The sequence below is a fragment of the Dermacentor silvarum genome, chromosome 5 (genome assembly GCF_013339745.2).
Source record: "Dermacentor silvarum isolate Dsil-2018 chromosome 5, BIME_Dsil_1.4, whole genome shotgun sequence".
NCBI lineage: Eukaryota > Metazoa > Arthropoda > Arachnida > Ixodida > Ixodidae > Dermacentor > Dermacentor silvarum.
The window spans coordinates 77281916-77307047 of record NC_051158.1 but is presented as its reverse complement, the minus strand read 5'-3'; the positions used below and the strand labels follow the sequence as shown (position 1 = coordinate 77307047).

At 43.5% G+C, this 25132-nt stretch overlaps 1 protein-coding gene across 1 annotated transcript in view; it reads left to right on the top strand.

The window, feature by feature from the left end:
* Window positions 1-25132, top strand: part of LOC125945857 (uncharacterized) — a 31344-nt gene that overhangs the window by 5951 nt on the left and 261 nt on the right. The window contains exons 2-4 of the mRNA XM_049668200.1: window positions 622-773; window positions 5465-5541; window positions 19331-19408. Of these exons, the coding sequence (XP_049524157.1) occupies window positions 622-773; window positions 5465-5541; window positions 19331-19408 (307 nt within the window). The remainder of the gene's footprint in view (window positions 1-621; window positions 774-5464; window positions 5542-19330; window positions 19409-25132) is intronic.

Here is a 25132-nt window from a genome sequence, read left to right as displayed (position 1 = left end):
CACGTTTCAAGCATCAACCAACTAGCCCAACATTGCATTCTGCTCATTCAGTGATCCGTCCCGTCGTGTGAATCCGGCTTTGGGAGCCCTGCTCCTTCAAGGCTTTTCCGCCGAAAACCCGCCACGTGCACCTTGAAGTTCGCTCGACTCCGCCTGACTGACAGAGTCGTCATCTATCCAGTACGATCAAGTGAAAAATGGGACACCGACGACTTTAAGAGCATCGTACAACATCACTGGTGCCCCGTTCTTGCGCAGAATTTACCAAGGAAATTCTCTTGACGAACGGCAGTGTCGTAACCGTGGCGGGACGGGGCGAATGACGGCTATGTGAGTCTGGCCTTACAGTCAACCGTCATGACCTCAAATGTCACTGGCGGTGTTCTGCAAAGTACACACATGACTGCGTGTGTCTTCTTTAGGCGCTTTTGGGTCCTTGTGACTTCCAGATATGTAGTACTGTATCTCATCTTTCTATTTCCTCTTTCCCGTCCCCCAGAGTAGGGTAGCCAACCACACGCATTTATGGTGTTACCATCCCTGCCTTCTCTCTTTCTCTCCATCTCCTCCTAGTAAGATGACTATCTGACAGTGGTAACGCTAAAACAACATTTTTTGCAGGCACTGAATACTACGCAACCAATCTGGTTGTTCAATCGGAGTTACGAAGATGTTTCAGAAAATAATAGTCGAATATGCGTACGCTGGAACAGGGAGAATCTTACGAGATCAAACTATCAGTTTAGCAACCACTACAAACTTGGCCAGCAATAGTAAGTGTTTTTGAAAAAAAAAAATCTTAATAAGAAATGCCTAATGTGCAATATTTGTTTACAGTGCGCGAAAAGAAATGATGCTGGTTAAAAAAATTAATTATGGGGTTTTACGTGCCAAAACCAGTTCTGATTATGAGGCACGCCGTAGTGGGGGACTCCGGAAATTTGGAACACCTGGGGTTCTTTAACGTGCACCTCAATCTAAGTACACGAGTGCTTTCGCATTTCGCCCCCATCGAAATGCGGCCGCCGTGGCCGGGATTCGATCCCGCGACCTCGTGCTCAGCAGCCCAACACCCTAGCCACTGAGCAACCACGGCGGGTAAATGACGTTGGTAGAGATGACGAAAGGTGGAACGGATTCAGCAAACTCTGCAGTGTATACATTGCAGTGTATACATAGCTAAAGCGGCCACGCTATTTCAAATAATATTCCTGCAGAAAGTCATTGGGGAGTTGTCTAAATATGCGTAAACATTGTGCCACCTCCTCATCTCCACGTAGCCCGGTGTCATTATCAATGTTATGAAACTTGATCCCACCAGTATAACTCCTTATCAACCTTCATCGGTCGTTATCAACCTTATCGAACATAATCCGACCCTTATCAACTCTTATCGGTCCTTATATACCTAGGTGTCCAGCGAGTCTGTTCCAAAACCACCACAAGAATTGCTGAGGGGGGTATGCTTGTTTTGAGCGGGTCCTTTATGTAAATGTATGCTGTTCTGTGTGTTGTATAGGTGATTTCAATGAATGTATGCATTGTTCGCTTCATTTTGCTGAGCGCTTGTAGGCCTTGCCTTAAGTGGGCATGAGGCATTTAATTTTTTGCTTGCTCACGGGGGTATGAGCCATTGCATTCGTCTTACATGAAGGATGAACAGGTTTCCTCGTTAGGTAGGCATAGAAATGCTTACGCATTAAAAGCAGTTGTGGTATACGTGGAGGTGATGAAGAGTCTTTCATTAGCGGTCGCCTTGCAGACACTGTATAATATTTTTGTTATCATTGATCTAGTAAATAAACAATCGCCTAAATGAATAAATACTTGTCTATTTCTGTACAATCAAATTTCAAGTGGTGCGTAGCATTCTAATAACAATTCATTTTTGTGCAAGCTTAGGCGATAACACTGATCACAAGAAAACGCTAAAATACCTATGATTTCTCGCAATGAATAGAAAAATTTAATAAAACACGAAATATACTGTAACTTTAGTGTTTTAGTCTAGAAAAAAAATTGCAACGCTGAATTTCAGTTTTAACATGTTCAACGAAGAAACTTTTGATATTATTTTACTGAACATGTTTGTACAAAGCTGTGAAAGTTGTTTCTTTGAATTCAGGACATGTTAAAGCACAAGCGTGCCATATTTCATAATGGTCAGGCTACATAAAGTGCACAGATTTTAGTGCACAAACTCTAAAACTTCTACAAAATGAAGAACTGAGAAAACCGCGTTTGAAAGTTTGAAGGGCCAGTCGGCGACGCTAGACTTCAACGGGGAAACGATTTGTTTTAATATTTTCATCAGGAATGCGACACCTCTGAAGTGGGCTCGGGGAGAAGAGGGTTAGGCCTACATCACCGCGAAAATTCTTCTGTACGGTCGCCAGCCGTCGCACACTATCGACACGTTGCTGCCATTCGCTCCTAGAGCACTGAACCAATGAATCAATGAACCAATGACACATGACACTTGTCTGGCTTCATGTACCGCCCTGCACGCTCTCTCTCTTTGCACTCTCTCCAACCCCTTTATCCCCCACTCCAGTGTAGGGTAGCAAACCGGGAACAGACTTCTGGTTAACCCCCCTGACTTTCCTCTCTCGCTTGCTCTCTCTAGAGCAGGCAACGACGCGGAGCGAAATGCCGCTTATGCAAAATCCGGGTAAATTTGCACTTTTACAAGTCAGCTCGAGTGCTTTTTGTAATTTTTTACTAACATCTAGTTGATTCTCAGCTTTCATCAGTCAGTCAAAGAACTTTATTGAAGGGCCCTGCGAGTTTGTGAGACGGACAAATGGTCCCACCTAGGTGACTGCCAGGAGTTCTTGAGTCCTGGCGGCTTCCTCGGCCCGCTGGAAAGCCCAAAGTTGTTCGTATTTTAATACATAAAATAGGAGGCTTGGAGGAGTATAAAGCATGACATAATACGAAATCGATTTTTTGCGAAAAAATATTGCGGTTTTTCGGTCGCATCTCTCCTTAAAACCTGACCCTGTTCTAATATGCTTTAAATGTTCAGTAAAAAAGCTTTATAAAAACCCGATGGTGGACGGCACAAAAAGTAATCAACAGGCTCTGAATGCCACGTCAGTGACTCGTAGTCATCCAGTGACGACGCTAAACGTTTCAGTTCACTTAACGGCAGTCCATTCTTGACGTACCTGGCATCACCACCACTTCTGCGTCTAGAGTGCGAAACAGGCACGCATTCATACCCGTCAAACAGAGGGACAAAACAATCGCGTTTAAGCAACGTTGCTGTAAACGAAAGCTTACACTGTCTATAGGGTGTTTCACGTAACTTGAACCAAGGATTTAAAAATTTGGTTACGCGCAGCTAAATGAAACCAATGACACATGGTTTACCGTCATGCTAAACTTGCTAAAAAGGTTGTGCTGTCATGCTAAAAGGTTGTGCTAAACTGGTTAACCTCCCTGCCTTTCCTTCTCCACTCTTTCCTTCCTTCCGCCTAATTAGTTAATAAACTGAGCTCAATTATTCAAAGTTTTTAATATTCACTTTAAGGCCAAATGCGTTTCGTTACATTGTAGAGGTGGTTCAGAAACGACTGATCCATTTTTTTGTGGCAACCTAGATGTTGCGTGGTGATTTTTTTTCGGCGTTTAAAGAAAGGCCCCGAAACATGAAATAAAACTACGTAACAGCGCTGTCGTATTGCAGCGCTCTCAACCGTGCTTCGAGCGAAAAAACCGCCACATGACGGCAAACCACAGAAATCGAAATAAGAATAGTTGGGTCCATTCCAGATCATGAAGATGTGAGTGCAGCAGGGTGTACTCAGGGTTGTTAGGTATAAAACAATGGACAGTAGGTAGTGGCGTTCTCGCCACATGAGGGTAGATTTTTAAAACAGAGGGATGAGGAATTGGAAAGTAAGAATGCAGAAATAAATCGGGAAAGAAGAGGTGGGTGAGAGCGCGGAATAGAGAAAAAATGGTGACCTTGACATTCTGACATATGTTAGTTTTGTTACAAAATAATGTACACTATTAAATGAGGCGATTGCTCGGCACACATTGAATTTTTTCTAATGGCAATGAAAACAAGAATAAAATAAAGCAAAATAGACATTTATTATGAAAGACAAGCTAAGATTATGTTCGAGTCCGCCACTCAGGGCTGGGGAACCTTACAACGCCGAGAACAAAAGTAAAGATTACTTCGTGAGATGATTGTCGGCTATACGCAAAAAGAACATGTGAAAAAAGATCAAATGTATGAATATATGTGCCCTGGCTAAAGATAATCACCATAGCAAGAAACGTAAGGAAACTGGGGTGCATGCGAGCCCCGCGCGCAGGGAGCAGTTTCGAAGGTTCTGAAAGCTGACCAACGTACTGGAGGTGTTTTTTTTAATAGTTGTTCTATGAGCTACGATTGAAAGCAGGGGTGTGCAATTATACTGCCAGAGAAGTGGCACATGGGCAACTGGAGCTGAGTGGTAGACCAATATTTGGGGCGAAGTTCAAGGAATTGAGAATTGGTCGCATGGAATTGTAGCTAGCCAATGCGAGGTACTAGATACCATCAAGAGGCCGTCGTGTGTTTATTCGGACGCTAGACAACGGTGATTTGAAATAAGACAGTTGGGGACCACGAAAGCCCGCATCATCCTGCGACGGCACATCAGGAGAAAATATGGCTACTGTAAAATATATATTACGCTAAACGATTGCTGCGTCAGTATTTGGCCTTGTACTGTTAACACATTTGAAAAGTTTCATTTGCACATAGCACGATATAGTTTTACTCAATTTCATTGATAAGCACTGCTATTCACTCAAGCTTGCCACAGAACATTCGCACATTTCTTTATGTTTAATCACTACTCGCGGGGTATATAATTTCGAGCGGTTACAAACCTTGTAACCGCTCGAACGCTTTTGTGACCACCTTCTCGTGAAGCTGCTTTCCGCGCACTACAGCTTGTAAACTTCATGCACAGTTTGCGTCGCTGCATTTTAGCCATACCATGCAAATTTTACTGCACCGGTCAGTTTTATTTATTTATTTTTGTGAATGTTTGCTTCCTTCCCCGCTTCTCGTTGGCTGTAGGTAAATGGAACGGCCTACTTAGTAATCCATATAACAAGAAAAACAAAAAACAAAACAAGAAACACGCACATACACAAGCGTTGACTTACATTTAAACTTCCTGTTCCCGTTCCTGTTCGAATAAACCCTCTATCCTATGGAGCAGACACATTTGCTGTGCATTAAAACAAGCGGTTATTGCACTGTCCTTTACTTAAAGCTGTCTCAGCTGCATTGTAAATTTTTGAAATAAATAATTTAAGTGAATAATTGTTGCAAAATAATTCTCTGCGTGAAGAGAGTACCTGAAGGATAACCAAATTCTTGAAGCGATGTTCTGCTTTTTTCCTGTCAAATTGACGTTTGGTCCTAGTTATTTACTGTGCTTGCATGTTGCAGTTATGATCAAAATGGAACACAAGCAACACTAGTTGAAGAGGACAAAAACGCAACGATGGCCGTTAACTACAAATCAGGTGAGCAAATATTTTATTTCCCATAGTGTAGCTTCAACCACCAACGCAAGTACACGTAAACGGACTCACACACACGTGGTTATAATGCACTACAGATCACGATTCGTCACTAGTAGCGCAAGCAGTTGTGGGTAAAAAGAATGAAAAAGAATGCCACATTGACCTTCGTTAGCGGACAGAACGGCGGCCCTTAGCAAACATAAATTAAAAGACTGAAAAGAAATAAATAGATTAAAGAAAAAGAACAAGCCAGCGCGGCACACGCAGCACAGTCATAGCATAATCTGGAGGAGCACCTTTATAGGAAGTCCATTTTCGGAAGCACGCACTAGAAGGTTCGTACCTTGCGAGGAGGCGGGATAACGTGCACGGAAGAGTAAACACAGGTATCAAGACTACGCGGCGCACATGTCGCATCACTTGACCCGTGGCAAGATACGATGCTGTTGATGATGACGACGATGATCTTTTATTTGCATCCCCTTTGAAACGAGGCGGTGACAAATAGTCATATAGCCTGCTTGAGTAACCAGGTCCAGCTACATGCAACTGCTATATGTCGTGACACTTGCAGGAATACAACGCAACTCCAACGCCAAATTTGCAAGTATCGATGCAACGCGGCGCGCATGTCAAGTTGTGACAAGTGGATCGAACGATATGATGCTAATGATGATGATGATTTATTGGCTTTGCCTTTCAACCGGGGCAGTGACAAACAGACACGTAGCCAGCTTGATTTATTCGGTTATGCTATAGATGTTTTTCATTCCAGCATTTTTGTGTATATCTCCTTAATCTTCTTTTATTGCAATATCACTTATATGGACGCTCCAAGCGCATTTCTGCCGTCACCGTCACAGTGATGTTCCGTATAAAGTCCAAGGGAGATAAAATCATTGCCGCGCGCCGTACCCTGTATGTGCGAGTTAAAGCGCGCGAGGGGAGCTGATGATCGCGGCTCAATCTGGCGTCCGCAAGAGCTGAAAGGAAACGCGCCGTCTTCCGTAGCGCGAAAGGCCGTGGGGGATGGGACAGAGGGAGAAAGGAGGGCGGTGTTGTTCTCTGACAACTGCGTATTTCGCGACCGCGCATGGGGAACCAAGCATCGCGGCTAAATGTAGCGCGCGCGGGAGGGAAACGGGAAGGCAGCGGGGCAGGGAGGCGTGTTTCTATTTGCGCCCAAGCCCAGCGCTCGACTGCTGGCGCCGCCATGCGCCGCTCGCGCGTACCATGTTTCTAAGTGGTTTCTTTCGTCGAGGGCGCTCGAACGCAATCATATGGTTCGCATGAATGCATGCTCTGGAAACGTGGCTGTATGGCCTAGTGGTTACGACGCTCGCCTTGAGACCGGACGTACACGGGTTCGCACCCCGCGTTGGCTAAAACTTTACTTTTGTCTTTAGTATCAACATTTTCTTTTTTTGTCCTCTCTGTTTGGCGGCGCGGTCGGTTGTGCCCCGGTGCCGCGGCGGAAGCCGCGGCACCGGGGCACAACTTACTACTATTGATCGGGGGGGGGGGGGGGGTTCTACTCGGGCCCTAACTACGTACTTTCCACGGTCGCGCGCGCCTTATTTTGAAAGCGATCTGCAGGCGGCTCATACAATTGTTCGTGCGGCGTTCTCGTCACTTAGTTTGCGTTGAAGCGATACACAGCACGAAAGTCACTTCGCTCGCTGCTGCCGCCAGCGTGCCAGCGTTTTGACAGCGAGTCTCCCCGGTCATCGAGTGTGATGTGCTCATGTTCGCCTGTGCGCGCTGACACCATGCTTGTTAACTTAGAAGCGATTATTTCCAAGTTTCTACAGCAAGATAGAACAACTATCCTTACTTCGTATGGCTGTATACTAATTTGCTATCGCAATCTATGGTTCGCCTTTCCAGCGAAACAGAGAATTTTTTTCCCTCATGGCTTCTCTCTCGCCCTTGGACCGCTGCCTATGCAACTGCTCCACGGTGTATCACCTGCTGTAATATTATGCAACTGAAATCGACGCACACGGCCTGCATCTCACATCGCGTGAGAAGTGGCATGATACAATGTTAATAATAATAATGATGATGATGATGATGATGATGATGATTAATTGGCTTCCCCCTTGAAACGGGGCGGTGACAAATTGTTACCAAGCCAGCTTAATTTAATAAGGCATACTGTACATGTTTTTTGTTTTAGCATTTTTGTATGCATCTCCTTAATATTATTTTACTTCCTCAAACCTTCTCTTTCTACCTTGTACCGCTACCTATATGATGATGACGATGATGATTTACTGGCATCCCCTTTGAAACGGGGCGGTGACGAATAGTCACCTAGCCTGATTGATTTCATCAGGCATGCATACAATATATTTTGTCTAGCATTCTTGTATACACCTCCTTATTATTTTTTTCTTCAAAGTCTACTTTGTACCGCTACCTATGACGGTAACAGACCAGGTCGTATCAACATCTTCCCTGCTTTTCTTTCCATTAATACTCTAAACGCCTCTTGCATATCTCGACTGCTGACCGGTTGATGCTTCCGTCCACATTAAATCCAAGCGCTTCTGGAAGGTGCATGTTACCTAAAGATCTCACTGGATGAATCCATTCGCATTTTATTAGGATGTGCTGAGGTGTCTGTGGATCTTTACTGGAGCATACACATGCTTCATCTAGTTCCGAATATTTGCTCCAGTATGTTTTGGTCCTTAGGCAACTGGCTCGAGCCTGATATAGCAATGTACTGCCCTTTGTGTTATCGTACAGATTTTACATTCTAATTTCTTTCTTCTCATTCTTGTAAATCTCCATTGTCATTCTTGTTTCCATTATTTGCATCCAATTCACGGTCTCCGCTTCTCTCACAGTCTTTCTGATGACTCCTCGTTGCCGATTTACACTTTCTTCCTGCATTCTGTGACCACGCTTTTCAGGTACAGATACATGTGCACTTTAGCCACCCATTTATTTTCATCCATGTTCCTGAGCCTTTCTTTAAAACTAATTTTGCTCTGCGCTTCTCTAACTTCAAAGGAGGCCCAGCCCATGTCACCCTGCACTGCCTCATTTGTGGTTTTACCGTGGGCTCCCGAAGCCAACCGGCCTACCGATCTTTACTAACTTCCAACCCCGACAAGATATCCGATTTTATGCACAAAATGGCATTTGCGAACGTTTGCCCTGGCACCATTATTCCTTTCCAGATTTCACGCACCAACTCATACTTATTGTGGCCCCAGAGCGCTCTATGTTTCATTATTCTTGTATCCCGCTTCCCCTTTATTTTCAGATTATCTTGTTTGGTGCTTGAGTAAGTCTTCGTTTATATATACGCCGATGTATTTATATTGTTTGACTATGGGTATGACTTGCTGTTGAATTGACACCACGGAATTATTCGTGTCTTCATTAAAGACCATAATTCCCGATTTCTCTGTGCTAAACTTAAGGCCTAGATTTGTCACTGCGTTGCCACATATATTCGGAAGTGTCTGTAGATCTCTTGTACTGTCCGCTTGTAGCACTGTGTCGTCCACATATATCAGTCTAGGGACGTTCTGATGCACCGTTTGTCCATTACGCATGTAGGATAAATCAAACCCTAGTTTGCGGTTTTCCAGTCGTCTTCCTATGCCCTTAACATAAAGCGTAAACAACAATGAAGACAGAGGACATCCTTGTTTCAGTAATTGGGGAATTCCCACCACTTAATTACCTTTCCGACCTTCCCATACCACTTGTACTCGGTTGCCTCTACATATCTCCCTCAGCAGCTCTACGAAATCGTCAGCTGGGACTTCGTGCTTAAGACTATCCAATAACAATTTCCTGTCTACGTTGTCATAGGCTCTTTTAATACTTAGAAATGCTATCAATAAAGGTCTATTCTCAGCTACTGAAATCTCTAGGCACTGAGTTAGCACAAACATATTATCCCTTAAGCGCCTGCCTGGCGTGAACCATTCTGTAGTTCGCCCCAGTACATCATTTTTCTCCACCACCACTTCGACAGTTCTAATTTTATGGCTTGCCTTACCATTCTATATATCACCGACGTTACTGCACCTGGCATCTACAAGCTCGTCTTATCCTTATCACCTTTGCCTTTGTAGATGAGGTTTATCTTGCGTTCACACCATCCAACCGGAATTTTCTTCTTTCGAATCATTTGCTCTATGGCATTAGTCAGCAGTGCCTTGCTCTATGCACCGAGGTTTTTGATGAGCTGTATTGGGGTTTCATCGGGTCCTGCGGCCGTGTTATTAAGGACAATTTCCTTCAGCTTTTTTCCAGTAAAAACTTCCTATGCTAAATTTTGATCTCTCAGGCTTCTCTGTTGTCGCTGGAGCTGTTTGCAGTCTGAAGTACCCTTTCTTTCGTGCGGAAGTTATCCCTAATAACGCCTGTCATGTACCACAGCGCATCCTCGCTTTCGTAGATGGTGCCGTCTTCATTCGTTATAGTCGTTCGCGAACTTTCAGTTGGAGTTCCGAGTGGTTTTATATGGTTCCAGAATCTTTTTGGGGCACCTTTGTCTCTTTTGTGAATGTTATGCACACAACGTTCACTTGCACATTTAATTTTCTATTGCACGAGCTCACTCGCCGCCCTTTTCTTTTCTCGGTATTAGTTCCATCTTAGGAGCACATCTTATTCTTGTAATCCCAACTTCTTGGCTTCTCGATTACTCCTGAACGCCTGCTTGCGCTCTTCTATCGCGTGCCTTATTTCCTTGTTCCACCACTTACGTGGTTTCCTCTTTTTAATGCAACGTTTCTTTTTTGCCATGTCTGTCTTATTTCCTACTGCATAACGTCTAACAGTTGCTTATATTCCCAGATTGCTGTAGGAAAAGCCTCCATTTTCTTCTCTATGTTTCTTGTGATTTGTGTTATTTGCTCTTCATTCATTTTTAGAAATTGTGATGCTATTTGTTCATGTTGTGCGTTAGTATCTCTCCCAAACTTTAATGATAAATGTCTATGATAGCTATCCAGCCGATATTTTACATGTTCGTCTTTTATCATTTGGTCTAGTTGTTCGTAGACCATTTCTGAGACTAAGGCGTAGCCTATACATGACTGCCTGTTTCCGCATTGCCACGTTACCTGTCCATGGCACTTAGTCTGCCTGTAAACTATTGTAAGGTTCTGTTCATCAAACAGATCCAACACTAGAGAATGGTTGTAATCATTATATATGTCTAAATCCTCCATGTGCGTGTTTATATCTCCCACTAATACCACCTGGCCTGATTTCTTGAACTCATCAATATCGCTTCTGATGCAATCAATCAAGTGTTTATTTTTATCTCTGCTATTAGTACCTTCTATAGGTAAGCTACTCTAAGCCAGATCTTTTTGCCTTCCCATCTGCCGTTAACCAATAAATTCTTCTTACACCTCTTCTTAACCTTTGCCACTTCAAACCTCGACTAATTAGCATGCCTCCGCCTCCGCCTTTCCTTGACCCAGTCATTCTGTTGAACTCTTCCCATACGAAATTGTCAGTGACAGGTGGCTACTCCAAGTCTCGTAGATGCGTTTCGGTCAAGGCGTACACGCTAATCGCTTCGTAATTCAGCTGCGTTTCGAATTTCCAGTCATTTTTCCTGCTTATGACCACACTGCATGCTTATGTAACAAATTTTACCTTCTCTATACTTATCCTTTGTGCACCTTTTCCTAATTGCTTGCGGTCTAATTCTGCAATTTACTGGTGTCTCGCTGCATTGAATAGTTAATCTTTCTTAATGATTGCGAGAGGCCTGCCTAAAAAAAGCTACTGCCGTACCGCGAATCGACATCCAACCGGTGTTGCTACACTTTCGCTAAAATGTATCCGGTCACGCAGAACAGCGCTTTCGCGGCCTGCTGAGTGCGCTTCTTGGTTGATGTCAATGACCGTAAAAATTGGAGGACGCTTAAGCTTCGCCGTTAAGAGTGGAATGTGATAGCGTTATCGGGCCCCGTTCGCAACGCATTTTTCTTTATGAGTAGGTTTCACTGCAACAGATAACGAGGGAAAGCCAGCTCATAAAGACCAAGCTTACACCGATCCCCTTGAAGTCGGCTTCATTTTTAAACAGAAATGCATTGCTGGAAGACGTTATTCCAGGGGCATTATAAGTCGTCTTATATTAAAATGTGAAGGCCCTAGGACCCTTTTCATTATTTTAATAATTGTTTGCTATTGCCCCGACGCCCACGCGTGTCCAAAACGCATTAGGCAGGCTAAGTCCCAGTTTGACCTGCCGAGGAGGCGAGCGCCATCTGGATGGCAATTTTGCAAGTAACCAACCCGAGCGAACCACTGTTGGTGTGGTACAAATGCTGGAAAAGGGGTTTGTGTTTGAGTTTACTCGTAACAGAATTATGTTTTCTCGTACATTCAAATTACAATCCGACGCTACCATGCCTGTAGGTTGTGCTTCAGCCGTACTTACCATTTTTAACAGATTTTACTGTGAGAAATTAAATTTTTGTTCACTAACGCCTTGCGTGGTCGGTGTTCTCCGCCACGGAAGCCGGCGCTCACGCCGACACCGACACCTGCCGCCGAATTTTCTGCGACATGGGGCCCTTAACGCTATCGTCTTAAAGTTCACTGCTTTAGCTAGCGTCCAAATTTCCCTGTTTACTGCAGGCACTGGCCTTTCAATTTATTACCCCTGCCTTTTAACCTCTGGCACCGTGCATACCGCCATTTGTGCTTCTTTTGAAACATTCGGCAGGTCGGTGGCCCCTTTGGCTATATGCTTCGCGATCCCTGCCCCTCGTCCTTGTAGTACGTCAATCACTCCGACCATTATCACCACTAGGTGCCTCTCCTCCACTGTGTCCCACAAAGCAAAATTGGTATTGAAGAAAGACTCGGGAACATGGATGAAAATAAATGGGCGGCTAAAGTGCACAAGTATCTGTACATGAATAGCATGGACACAGAATGGAGGAAGAGGTCAAGAAAGTTGGCAACCAAGTACAGGATAGTTGAAACTGTAATAGACAACCAGGAGTCATCAGAAAGAAAGCGAGAAAAATAGAGACAGTGAATCGGATGCAAATAATGGAAACAAAAATCACCATGGAGATTTAAAAATATGTTATCGAGATTTACAAGAATGAGACGAAAGAAATTAGAAAGGAAAATATGCACGATAGCACAAAGGGTAGTGCCTTGCTATATGAGGCTCGCGCCGGTTGCCTAAGGAATAAACAATACCGGACCAAATATTCCGAACCAGATGAGGCATGTGTGTGCTGCCGCAAACATCCGGAGACCATTCACCACATCCTAATGGAATGCGAAGTGGTTCACCCAGGGAGAACAGTAGGTAACGTACCCCTTCCAGAAGCGCTAGGGCTTAAAGTGGACGGAAGCATCAACCGGTCAGCACTCGAGATAAGCAAGAGACATTTCGAGTATTGGTGAAAAAAAAATCAGGGAAGAGATTGGTACGATTTGATCTCTGACAGTCATAGATAGTGGTAAAAGGTAGATTTTGAGGGGAACAATAAGATTAGGGAAATGTATAAAAAAAAATGTGGTTGATCCCTCTTATATAGGAATCGGTATAGAACACGAAAGTGAAACGTGTCTTCACAGACCAAGTATTCCGAACCAGATGAGGCATGTGTGTGCTGCCGCAAACATCCGGAGACCATTCAGCACATCCTAATGGAATGCGAAGTGGTTCACCCAGGGAGAACAGTAGGTAACGTACCCCTTCCAGAAGCGCTAGGGTTTAAAGTGGACGGAAGCATCAACCGGTCAGCACTCGAGATAAGCAAGAGACATTTCGAGTATTGGTGAAAAAAAAATCAGGGAAGAGATTGGTACGATTTGATCTCTGACAGTCATAGATAGTGGTAAAAGGTAGATTTTGAGGGGAACAATAAGATTAGGGAAATGTATAAAAAATAAATAAATTAGCGTAGCTTGCACTGGAGGCGCCATGCTAAAGAGAGCGGAGCTGATGGACACCTAGCTAGTCCTGGCTTTTGGGCTAGGCTAAGTACTACCAAGTCAACCCCAGTGTTTTCCGGTATTTATTGATTATTGATCGGTTATCAATTAGCTATTGATTGACTATCGCAAGGTATTGGCCACGTATTTAGGTTAGGCTAAGTACTAGGAAGTCATCCCCAGCATTTTCTAAAATTTATTGATTATTGATTGATTATCGATTAGCTAATGATTGGCTATCGCAAGGTATTGGCCACGTATTTTAGCTAGGCTAATCACTACCAAGTCATCCCCAGCATTTTCTGAAATTTATTGATTATTAATCGATTATCGATCAGCTATTGATTGGCTATCGATTGGCTATGGCATGGCTTTGGCCACGTATTTGGGCTAGGCTAAGCACTACCAAGTCATCCCCAGTATTTTCCGGAATTTTCCAGATTAGCTATTGATTGGCTATCAATTGGTTATCGACGACTGACTAAGCTTAAGTAGTCCTAACCATGCTTCGCTAGGCTTAGTCTGGCTCAGCTTCGCTAGTTCAAAGGGGTATGTGCCATTGCGCTTAGACTTTCTGTACTACCGCCAGGATCGGCCCACACTTTTGGATTCAGCAGACACATTACGCCCGGCTTAAACAGCTCCGCTGTTAAATATACATTAACAAGCATGGTGTCACGCGCGCAGAAGCAAACATGAAGGCATCTCACTCGATGCCCGCGGAAACTAGCTGTCAACACGCTGTATAGTAGGGTACAACTTAAAAAGAAAGTAGTTTGCAACAAAGGCGCACGGACCGCGCGGGGTTGTGTTACTCCGCCAGCCAATCACAGACGCAAACGAAATCATCGTCATGCAACCTTTTCAAATTGGCGTCGTACTTGATACGGCTGTACTTGTCGTACTTGTATGTTCCACTATAACAGACGAGTGAAAACGTATAAAAGTACGTGCTTATAAATTTATTTTAGGGGCGAAGCTCCTTAGGGTGTGGGTCTGTCCCTCCTCTGTAGTATGTAGTAGTAGTAGTAGTAGTAGTAGTAGTAGTAGTAGTAGTAGTAGTAGTAGTAGTAGTAGTAGTCGTTGTAGTAGGTAGCCACGTCTACTTTTATGAAAAAAAAAAAAAAAACCCGAAAGTTGTGTCCGTAGCGCGCAATCGAACCAGGGACCCCTCGCTTCCGAACGCGCAGCGCTAACCACTACGCCACGAAGCTTTTTTTTTTTATTTATTTCCATTTCACAAACACAAGCAAAAATTATCAGATACACCCCCCATGTACATATTCTAAATACACCAGCTACAACTCGGCCGGTGTATGTGGCTGAAAAATGTTTCACAGAAGCCAATTGATCCAATATAGGTAGCCATTCTGGGGGTTCACATTGGGCTCTGAACAAGTCTCGGGTGTAGATAACACTCTCAACAAAATAGTGTCTTGCTGAGTGAGTTTGTATATGAGCATGCCTAACATCCATGGACACACGCACCACGATGTCAATAAATACCCAACATTAACGCAAGACTGCGCGTTTCTAACGCGTTTGTGCTAGCGCGTTACGGCCCGTGTAAGAAGCTGGTGTAAGACGCTGTGGCCTCTCCGCCTTACCCCCGTATTCATAAACGCTCCTCGACTTGAACTTGACTTGCCACCGCCTTGGGCAGCGCGTTCGAAACGCTTTGAAGGCGGTGTCAAGTCCAGTTCAAGTCGAGGAGCGTTTATGAATACGGGGGTTATACTCTCTCAGCAGTCATGGCGTCGGCAAACGCGGTGCACGTTACGGCATGTGTAAACGGCTGCGTAAGACGCTGTGGCCTCTCCCCCTTACTAGAGAGTACTGCACGTTTCTAACGCGTTTGTGCTAGCGTCCCTTAAGCGGGAGATGGTGCAATTATAATGAAGGGCGCTGTTATAAAATAGGAATGACGTCACATATGGCGCGTGTCATTGGTGGAAGTCAATCGTTCGATTTAGTGCGGCGAGACTGGGCGAATTACACGGAAGATTCACGGTTTACTGATGATTCTCTCCGGAGCTTCGCCCACTCATCATCATTCACCCCGTGGATATGCGGTGTTTTTTTTGTGGTTACCGCCTTATGTACGTAAGAGGGAAAGTTTGAAGTACGAACTATTTGCAGCCTCACGGAGGAACAGTGAATGGTGGTTATGAAGGTATGGGCGGGGCTTCACTGCAGACTTATGTTGCATCCGATTATAGTAAACCGTATATAATGCCGAGAGCTAGTGGGGCTATACTAGTTCAGGTGCAACCAAACCAGGAAGGCCAACTAAGCTTCATCAAAGTCCCTCCCTCACCCGAACAGGAATGGGCCTCCCTGGTGCAGTATTCGGCCACTACCTCCCTCATGACTCCGACAATTAACCCATGGCCCTCAGTCCCCAGTGGCTGCGGAGCACCTGACCAAAGCGGCGGTCAGACCTGCTACGTGGCAGAGGGTGCTAAGAATCTCTGGGTCCGGACAGGCCGCCAATGGAAACTGAACCTGGCAACGTTCAACACACGCACCCTCTCGAGTGAGGCTAGCTTAGCAGGACTATTTAAGGAATTATCAAGCATTGCCTGGGATATTATTGGGCTTAGTGAGGTTAGAAGAACTGGTGAGGCTTACACAGTGCTAACGCCCACGTCCTCTGCTACAGAGGTTTTCCAGATGAGAGAGAATCCGGGGTAGGATTTCTAGTCCATAACAAAATAGTGGGCAACATTGATGAATTCTACAGCATTAATCAGAGAGTAGCAGTCGTCGTAATAAAGCTGAATAGGAGGTAGAAAATGAAGGTAGTAAAAGCCTACGCCCCAACCTATACAGTTGCGATGACTAATAGAAAAGTTTTATGACGATGTTGAATTAGCTATGAGAAAGGTATAATGTAGTCATGGGCGACTTAAATGCAAAAGTGGGGGAAAAGCAGGTTGGTGAGCAAGCAATTGGCAACTACGGCATCGATTCTAGGAATGCAAGAGGAGAGATGTTCGTAGAATTCGCGGAAAGGAATAGGCTCCGAATAATGAATACCTTCTTCAGGAAGCACTGCAACAGGAAGTGGACCTGGAGAAGCCCTAATGAAGAAACAAGGAATGAAATCAATTTCATATTCTCTGCCAATCCAAGCATAGTACAGGATGTAAAAGTGTTAGGTAAGTAAAGTGCAGTTACCATAGGTTCGTGAGGTCTAGGATTTCTCTCAATATGAAGAGAGAATAAGTGAAATTAGTCAAGAGGAAACCCGCCAACCTAGACGCAGTAAGGATAAAAGCAGACCATTTCAGGCTGGTGCTCGCAAACAAATATGGAGCTCTAGAACAGGAAGATAAAGATAACATAGAGGTAATGAATGAAACCGTAACTAGGCTGATCTCAGACGCAGCAATTCAAGTGGGAGGTAAGGAATCAAGGCAACCAGTAGGTAAGCTCTCCCAAGAAACCAAAGACCTAATAAAGAAACGACAGAGTATGAAAGTGTCCAACTCCAGAGATCAGATAGAATTCGCTGAACTGTCAAAACTGATCAACAAGAAGAAAGTAAGGGATATTCGAAATTAGAACGTGGGAAAGATTGAGGAAGCCGTAAAATATGGACGCAGCATGAAATCAGTAAGAAGAACGCTTGGCATAGGACAAGGCAAGATATATGCACTGAAAGATAAGCATGGTAATATCATCAGCAATTTCGATGACATAGTAAAAGCAGCGGAAGAATTCTATACTGACCTGTACCGTGCCCAAAACAGCCAAGCTACTTTCATTCGAAATAGTGATGAACCGGATACAGAGGCTTCTTTTATAAGTAGCGATGAAGTTAGAAGGGCCTTGAGAGGAGTGAGGATCAACGGCGAATATCTCAGAAACCTTCGGTTTGCAGATGACATTGTCCTGTTCAGCAACAATGGAGACGAATTACAGCAATTGACTGAGGACTTTAATCGAGAAAGTGTAAGAATTGGGTTGTAGATAAATATGCAGAAGACAAAGAAAATGTTCAATAGCCCGGCAAGGAAACAAGAATTCAGGATCGCCAGTCAGCCTCTAGAATCTGTAAAGGAGTACGTTTATATAGGTCAATTACTTGGAGGGGACCCTGATCATGAGAAAGAAATTTACAGAAGAATAAAATTGGGTTGGAGTGCATACGGCAAGCATTGCCAAATCCTGACTGGGAGCTTACCACTGTCGTTGAAAAGAAAAGTGTACAATCATTCCATTCTACCGGTGCCAACATATGGGGCAGAAACTTGGAGGTTAGCAAAGAAGCTCGAGAACAAGTTAAGGACCGTACAAAGAGCGATTGAACAAGAAATCTTAGGACAAACGTTAAAGACAGGAAGAGAGCGGTGTGGATCAGAGAACAAACGGGGATAGCCGATATTATAGTTGACATTAAGCGGAAGAAATGGAGCTGGGCAGACTATGTAATGCGTAGGATGGATAACTGGTGGACCATTAGGGTTATAGAATGGATACCAAGAGAAGGGAAGTGCAGTCGAGGATGGCAGAAAACCAGGTCGGGTGATGAAGTTAGGAAATTTGCGGGCGCAAGTTAGAATACGCTAGCGCTAGACAGGGGTAATTGGAGATCGCAGGGAGAGGCCTTCGTCCTGCAGTGGACATAAATATAGGCTGATGATGATGATGATGATGATAATGATGATAGTAAGCGTGGTAATAGCAGTCTGCGAGCTGACTTCGTGCCCCCGTTCGCATCAACGCGAACTGAGGCGCGAAACACAGCGCAGGGTGGACTCGGCCCCGCCGGAGATGGCTTTCGAGATACAGCCGCCCGGGAGGCATGCGCGGCTTAAAACGCGCCTCCCTTCCCTATCCTCCCCCCGGAGCCTTGTGGAGGTTGCAGCCCGGCGGGCGCGCGTGGTCGCTCGGGCCGTGCGGTGTAGAACGCGACCCACCACCGCCCCCCAACCCTGCCTACCCTCCCTCCCGAGAGTTAGCACTTAACTGGAAGACGGCGCGCTTCCTTCCTGTTTCCCGCCCTTGCATTTGCGAGATTAAGCCGCGATCGCCGGCTCATCCTCGCACGATTACACTCGCACCTACAGCATACGCCGCGCGGCGCCGATTGTGTTGGCCGCGGACTTTATACGGAACCTCACGGCGACGCCGATGGCATAAATGCGCATGGAGCATGTATCCACATAATTGCTATCACAATAAAAGGAAAGTGTAAATGAAGTCACTGCTGTCTTGCGCGTCTGGATTGCAGCAGTCTCAAGCGTATTTGAATAGGATGAAGTTTGCATACCCAGTGCCGAAGAAAAACGTGGTCGGGCCGTGGTGTTTAGCGTACACGAGCATCTTAGTTGTGAAGATAAAAATCTGCTACGGAAGGGAATGGTAAAAATAGATTGGTTTGAAAGATGGATGGACTTTCGTGAGCTGACGATCACGCGAGCTGCGTTCTTTGAAAACGCAGTTGATTGCGCTGCAGTACAGATGCGCAAGAGCGCAGTTACGCCATTTTTTATATTTTGCGAGCTTTCTTGAAAGCCCGGAAAGAAGAACCACCCAGAAATTAACGCTACAGAAATAACTTAATTTAATATTTCTGAATACGGTATTCAACTTTGCAATACGACTTATGGCCTAAAACATAAATTTAAAATATTGACTAATTAAACGTATAGTCGCAGTTCAATAGATAGTCTGAGTAAGAAAATTTACCGCGCAAAATATGTCATTACTCTCGTTAATCTAAATTGTAACACTATTTGCAAAGTTTGGTTCAAATTACGTGATGTTTACGGTAGTTGTCGCCCATACACGGCGTTTATGACAGTGTTTCTCGTATTTGGTTGTCCAGGAGAAGTCACTTACACGTTGAGTATGTGGAATTCCAGCGATCACTGCTTTGTCCTGGTCCTCAACAACACAAATGCAAGTATGTATCCAGATCGGGGATTGACTCTTCCTGAAGGTTGGCGCTGTACAATGGTCGGATAGTATTTCGTTTGAGTTCTAGTTTTCTCAAGTAATCGTATAAAGATACTGATGCTGGCACAAAGCTGTGTTTTAACTCTGGTCTTATTTTGAATAGAATGTCCGCACAGACGTAAAATTACTGTACTGACAGCTATATGTATCTGTAACTGACTTAATTTCATATTATTTAAAATCAGAGCTACCGACACGGGACACACACGGCGCTGACTTACAACTGCGTTTATTTGAAAAACCAGCTTGTTTTTTTGAAGCCTTACAGCAAGCATGCGCGCATGCTCATTGTCAATAAAAGCAGATTGTCAATGCCAAAAGATTGCCTCGTGGTAGCTGCGTGAGATTAACGCCGTTGTTCACCCCTGTTGAATAAGCCCATTGACTTAGAAGATGAGGTTACGGAAGGCTAACACAGCCACCACATTTTCTAATTACCTAGAATGCTTCCGCCACTTCTTTTGTACTGCTATAAGTGTGAACAAACAATTTTTATGTCATCAAAGAATGATCTACACTCGCATTCGAAACATTGCTTTACCAGGTTTGTATAATTGTTATCTAAGGGATTTTGGTTCTCCTATAGCCTCACATTAATGCGTCGGCCTGTCTGGGCAATGTATGTACTGTGCGTACTGTATAATGTACTGCCGCAGGACAAAGGAATTTCGTAGACAACAGCCATCTTACAGGGGACGAGCTTATTTCCATGGTTTATTTTACAGTCTGTGTTCTTTCCGATTCCTTCTCTATTTTTTTGCCCAGCTGATCCCACCTTACCAACTTTATTAGGAGCTGAAATCAAAACTTTGACACCATATCTGGCCCCTACTTTTTAAAGTCTGTGTGACAGAGAATGAACGTAGGACATTACCGCTACTTTTCTACTCCTTTCAACCGGACTACTTCGCAGCTCCAAGTCGCGTTTGGAGAGTTTTAACTTCCTGAGGGTTTTTCTCGCACATGAGAGAAGGACCGAGTCCTTGAAACCGGCCTCCCTACAACGGTGTACATGGGCAGTAGTCTCGGTGCCTCGAGACTACTGCCCATCTTATGACGACAAGTTATCTTGCGGGGCACAAGTTTTTATTCGAGTCTTCATTCATTCATTCATTCATTCATTCATTCATTCATTCATTCATTCATTCATTCATTCATTCATTCATTCATTCATTCATTCATTCATTCATTCATTCATTCATTCAGATACGCGTACAAATGTTTACACGGTGGTTGTGTGGAAAGTAGTGGCAAGACGGCAACTAAATACCTGGCAATGTGCCTAAACCTGCCCTAACCACCAAACTGCACAACGCTCAGTCCCATGTGCTAATGCATTTTTTTCAACAATATGTGAATGAGAGAAGCACGCATAATTTTACACTTGCAAGAAATTAAAAAAATATATAAAATAAAGATGCACGCAGTTAGCATTTGCAAACTGCTCGCAGAAATAAAATTGCAAATGTTGATCGCAGCATTAAGGTCATGACCACTTCTAAAATACAACAAATCAGAAAGCAGCCTATAAGGCTAAATATAACATTGCTGCACTTGTGCGGGCCTGCGCACATCGCACCTATGTAATAAACACCCCTCTGAAAAGACGACGGATAAAAAAGTAACAAGAATTCACATCTGAAGCGTCACGCGTGAGTAGATAAGCTTGTATCTCTTTTAAAAAGCGCTATTCAGCGGAATTCTTCTACCATGTCGGTAATAACATGATGTGTATTCAGTAACTGAGGAATCATGTGTGGAAGTTTTTGCCGGCCGCAATTTGTCCGGATTTTCTCACTGTAATATGTAGTGCGTCTAAAACTATAAGTATGTTGTTTCCGAAAATAAGCTTCACGGAATGCATCTGCGTTTGATCTTATTTTGTTTGGTTTGAGCTCTATCTTTTTGTAAAAAATATTTTCAAACATTAGTATGTTGTGTTTGTGAAAGAGTGCGGCGGAATGCGTTCGGCGTGGAACGCCTTCGATTATGCGTACTATTCTCTTTTGCAGACTCTGAATACTTTCTTTATTTGTTTAATAGTCGTGCCCCAGATTAACAAACAGTAATGAATTCGTGAGGACACTAACGTATAATAAGTATTAGGCATTTGCTACCAAATGTGGCAAGAAACACCTGATTTTTCCGATTATACCAATAGACCGTAAAATATCTGTACGAAGTTTGCCGATGTGGGATGACCAGTCTAGTGTTCACCAACGCCAAGGAACTTATGAAGTACAGTGCGTTCAATCAAGACCCCTTGAAATGTAACATGAATTTCGCGGAGTATACATTTGTTTCTTGGCCGCAAGCAACATATTTTCTCTTTTTAGTGTTTAGCTCAAGTTTATTTGTTTTCAGCCGTACTGACAAATGATTAAACCATTTATTAAGCTGAGTTTCTCAATTATCTAAATCTATACCAGAGAAAAAACACGTTAGTGTCATCAGCATATATAATGACGTCTGGTGTTAGCGGTATACATTTACGATATCATTTATGTACATCAGGAAAAAAAAAAGCGGGCCAATTACAGACCCTTCTGGGACGCCGTATTTTATCTTGCCCATTTTCGAACTTGCATGTAGCATGTCAGTACACTGAACTCGATTTGTGAGGTAACTACTCAATAATTTAGGCATACACCTCTTATACCCTATTCATTTACTTTTCCGAGAGAATTTCGTGTTTCATCGAAGCAAATGCTGTCTTAAAATAATCGAGAAATATTCAGATTGTGTGAAGTTCCCGCTGAAAGTTATCAATTCATTTGTCTTTAATAGATAGCAAGGCCTTCTCGGTACAATTATTTTTCTGAAATCCAAATTGGTGCTTTGTTATAATATCTTTTAAGCTACAAAAATTCGAAATTCGCACATACATGACACGTTCTGTAATTTTGGAAAATACCGGCAGCACAGAAATTGGCCTATAGTTATTCATTTTATTTTTGTCACCACTTCTGTATATCACTGAAACTCTGGCTATTTTGAGCTTACCGGGAAATGTTACAGTGCATAAAATGAAGCTGCATATATGTGAAAATGGTTAGCTAACATACTGCGAAACTGCTTTTAATGACCCTGCTTTTACACCATCAACACCAGCTGCAGAACTATTCTGTAGGTTCATTATGAATAAATTTATGTCCGATTCATTTGTTGGATTCCAAAAATTTTTTCCTTATTGCGAGTTGTGATGTGCAATTTATAGCCAGTATCGGTACTAGCGGAGGTTTTAAAAGCCCCTGATTTCAGAACATGGTCATTGAACATATCAGCAAGCATTGTGCCAGAGGAAGATTTGCCCTCTATTAAAAGACACATAGATATCTTGAATGCCATAGAAATGGATCCAGCAACTATCCCGTTTTTTACAAATTTTGAATAAACAGGGGCGTTTCGCTCCTAGGGGAATGCAGCCAACATATGCGGTCTTGTTCGAAGGTTAGCTTTAGGTGTTGCAGTATGCTATGTTGTGAAACTTCATGGGTGAATTTGAGTTCAGATCCGTTTTGTTTAAAATCATCAAGAGGATATGGCACAATTTTAGGCTCCAGAGATTCGCCAATCACAAGAAAATCATCTGCGTATCTAAAAATGTGTATAAAATTACCGGCCAAGTGTTTCTTCACTTTTTTGTCAACGTGGCTAAGAAAAATGTTACTGAGAACTGGGGCTACCTTTACACCAATGCACACCCCGGACTTTTGCATGAATGTTTGGCCTTCCTAAACAACGTACGTATTGTTGAGGTCGAAAGACAGGAGTTCTAGAAAGGATCCAGTGTTAATTACTGATTCATTTTGAAAAACACGCTCATCATTTGGCTCTTCAATGCCAATGTCCAAAGAAAGAGAGAAGGAATGGGAAAGAGCACAGACTGTAAAATAAACCATGTAAATAAGCTCGTCCCCTGTAAGATTGCCGTAGTCTACCAAATGCCTTTGTCCTGCGGCCGTACATACATTGGGCAGACAGGCCAATGCATTGATGTGGAATATCGGAGCCCCAAAATTTCTTAGACAAGAAATATACAAACCTGGCAAAGCACTATTTCGAATGCGAGTGTATACCCTTTTTTGATGACACAAAAATCCAGTTTTTTTCACATTGATAGCAGTACAAGAGAAGTGGCGGAAGCATTTCACATAATGAGGAAAGGTAGTGGCTGTGTTAGTCAGCGTTCCGTAGCCTTATCTTCTAAGGAAACGGGCTTGTTGAACAGCGGTAAACAGCGTTGTTAGTCTCACACGGGAACACGAGGCAATGTTTTGGGAATGACAATTGTGCTTTTATTGAGAATGAGCAAGCGCGCACGCTTTCTGTAAGGCTTCAAAAAAGCAAACGCGTTTCTCCAATAAACGCCGTGGTAAGTCAGCGCCGTGTGGTTCCCAGTATCTTTTTTGTGTCCTGTTTCTGTAGCGCTGTTTTTAAGTAATATGGAAAACCATCAACTCGCCCAATCTGCCGTTCTTCTTCAGTTGAATTAATTCGTCAAATTTCGTTGATATGAACAAGTGTGGATGTACTCCGACGAGAAACACTTAGATTTCGGTATTTTAGGAACAATAATCGGGAAATACATTTGACTCCCAGCTTAGCTGCACGAGTAATAGTAGGATCTGATGAAAGTTATAGCCTCAGAAGCTAAGCGAGCCACAGCTGAGCGCAGAACGCCGAAATTATGGTGCATATGATGGCCACTCTAATGTTGGCCACGGCAGGAACACACTGATAAATCAATAAATGCTTGGCGCGAAAGCTGTACAAATATGTGTAATCACGATACGAAGAGCAGATTTTCAGTAGTGTCGCATTTATTAATTACAAAATGTGCCTACATGCTTAACTTTGAAGAAAATTTCTTTGTGGCATATTTAGATCAGAATACAAAAAAATACATTATTCCCCTCTGTACCCAACCGAAAGTACAGTATAAGCTCATATCAGGAACACATTTATTTTGTTTTTTCCCCTTTCACTGTAACAAAACGTTGATGATTTCTGTAGCTGCCTTCGGATCGCACATTTTCAGACAGCCGGCTAACGCCGTCCTGAAGCTCACGCACAATCGGCTGATCTGTTCAGCATCTTGCAGACTGTATCAACTAAAGTGATCACTTCGAAGGCTTTGTATGCGCCGCTAAAAAGAAGTGAATGCATTCGACTATTTGCTATAGTCTAAACTTGGTGGCCTTTTAGAAAAAACTGGGTAGTCATATTGTTCAATAGAAAACATGCGGACGTTCCGAAAAATGAAAGTTTGTTTATTGTAGTTGTCTCCCAGTGGAAACAAAAGGCAATGTATTTGCATAAGCTCAAAAAGATCCCAAGAGGAAAAAGAAAGAGGCACAGTGCTGTGTTGACAGTGCCTTAGAGCCTATTCTGTTCATCGTGTTTCTATCTCGCTGCGCATCTTCGTGTGCCCTTTTGTATGATGAATATACAGTATTGACTTAAACATGTGGGAGGGCTATTCGCCCAAGGAAACCATAAAGGCGAGCAATGCGCCGCAGAGTAGCAGCAATATTACGTAGTTGGACTGACAGGAACACTCTTCGGTATACGTTGTTCCATATAAGTAAGCGATGCTTTCATATCTTGGTCATCTGTATCCACTAAACCTACAGTTTGGAAGGAACGCACCCGGTGTATTAACGTTTAA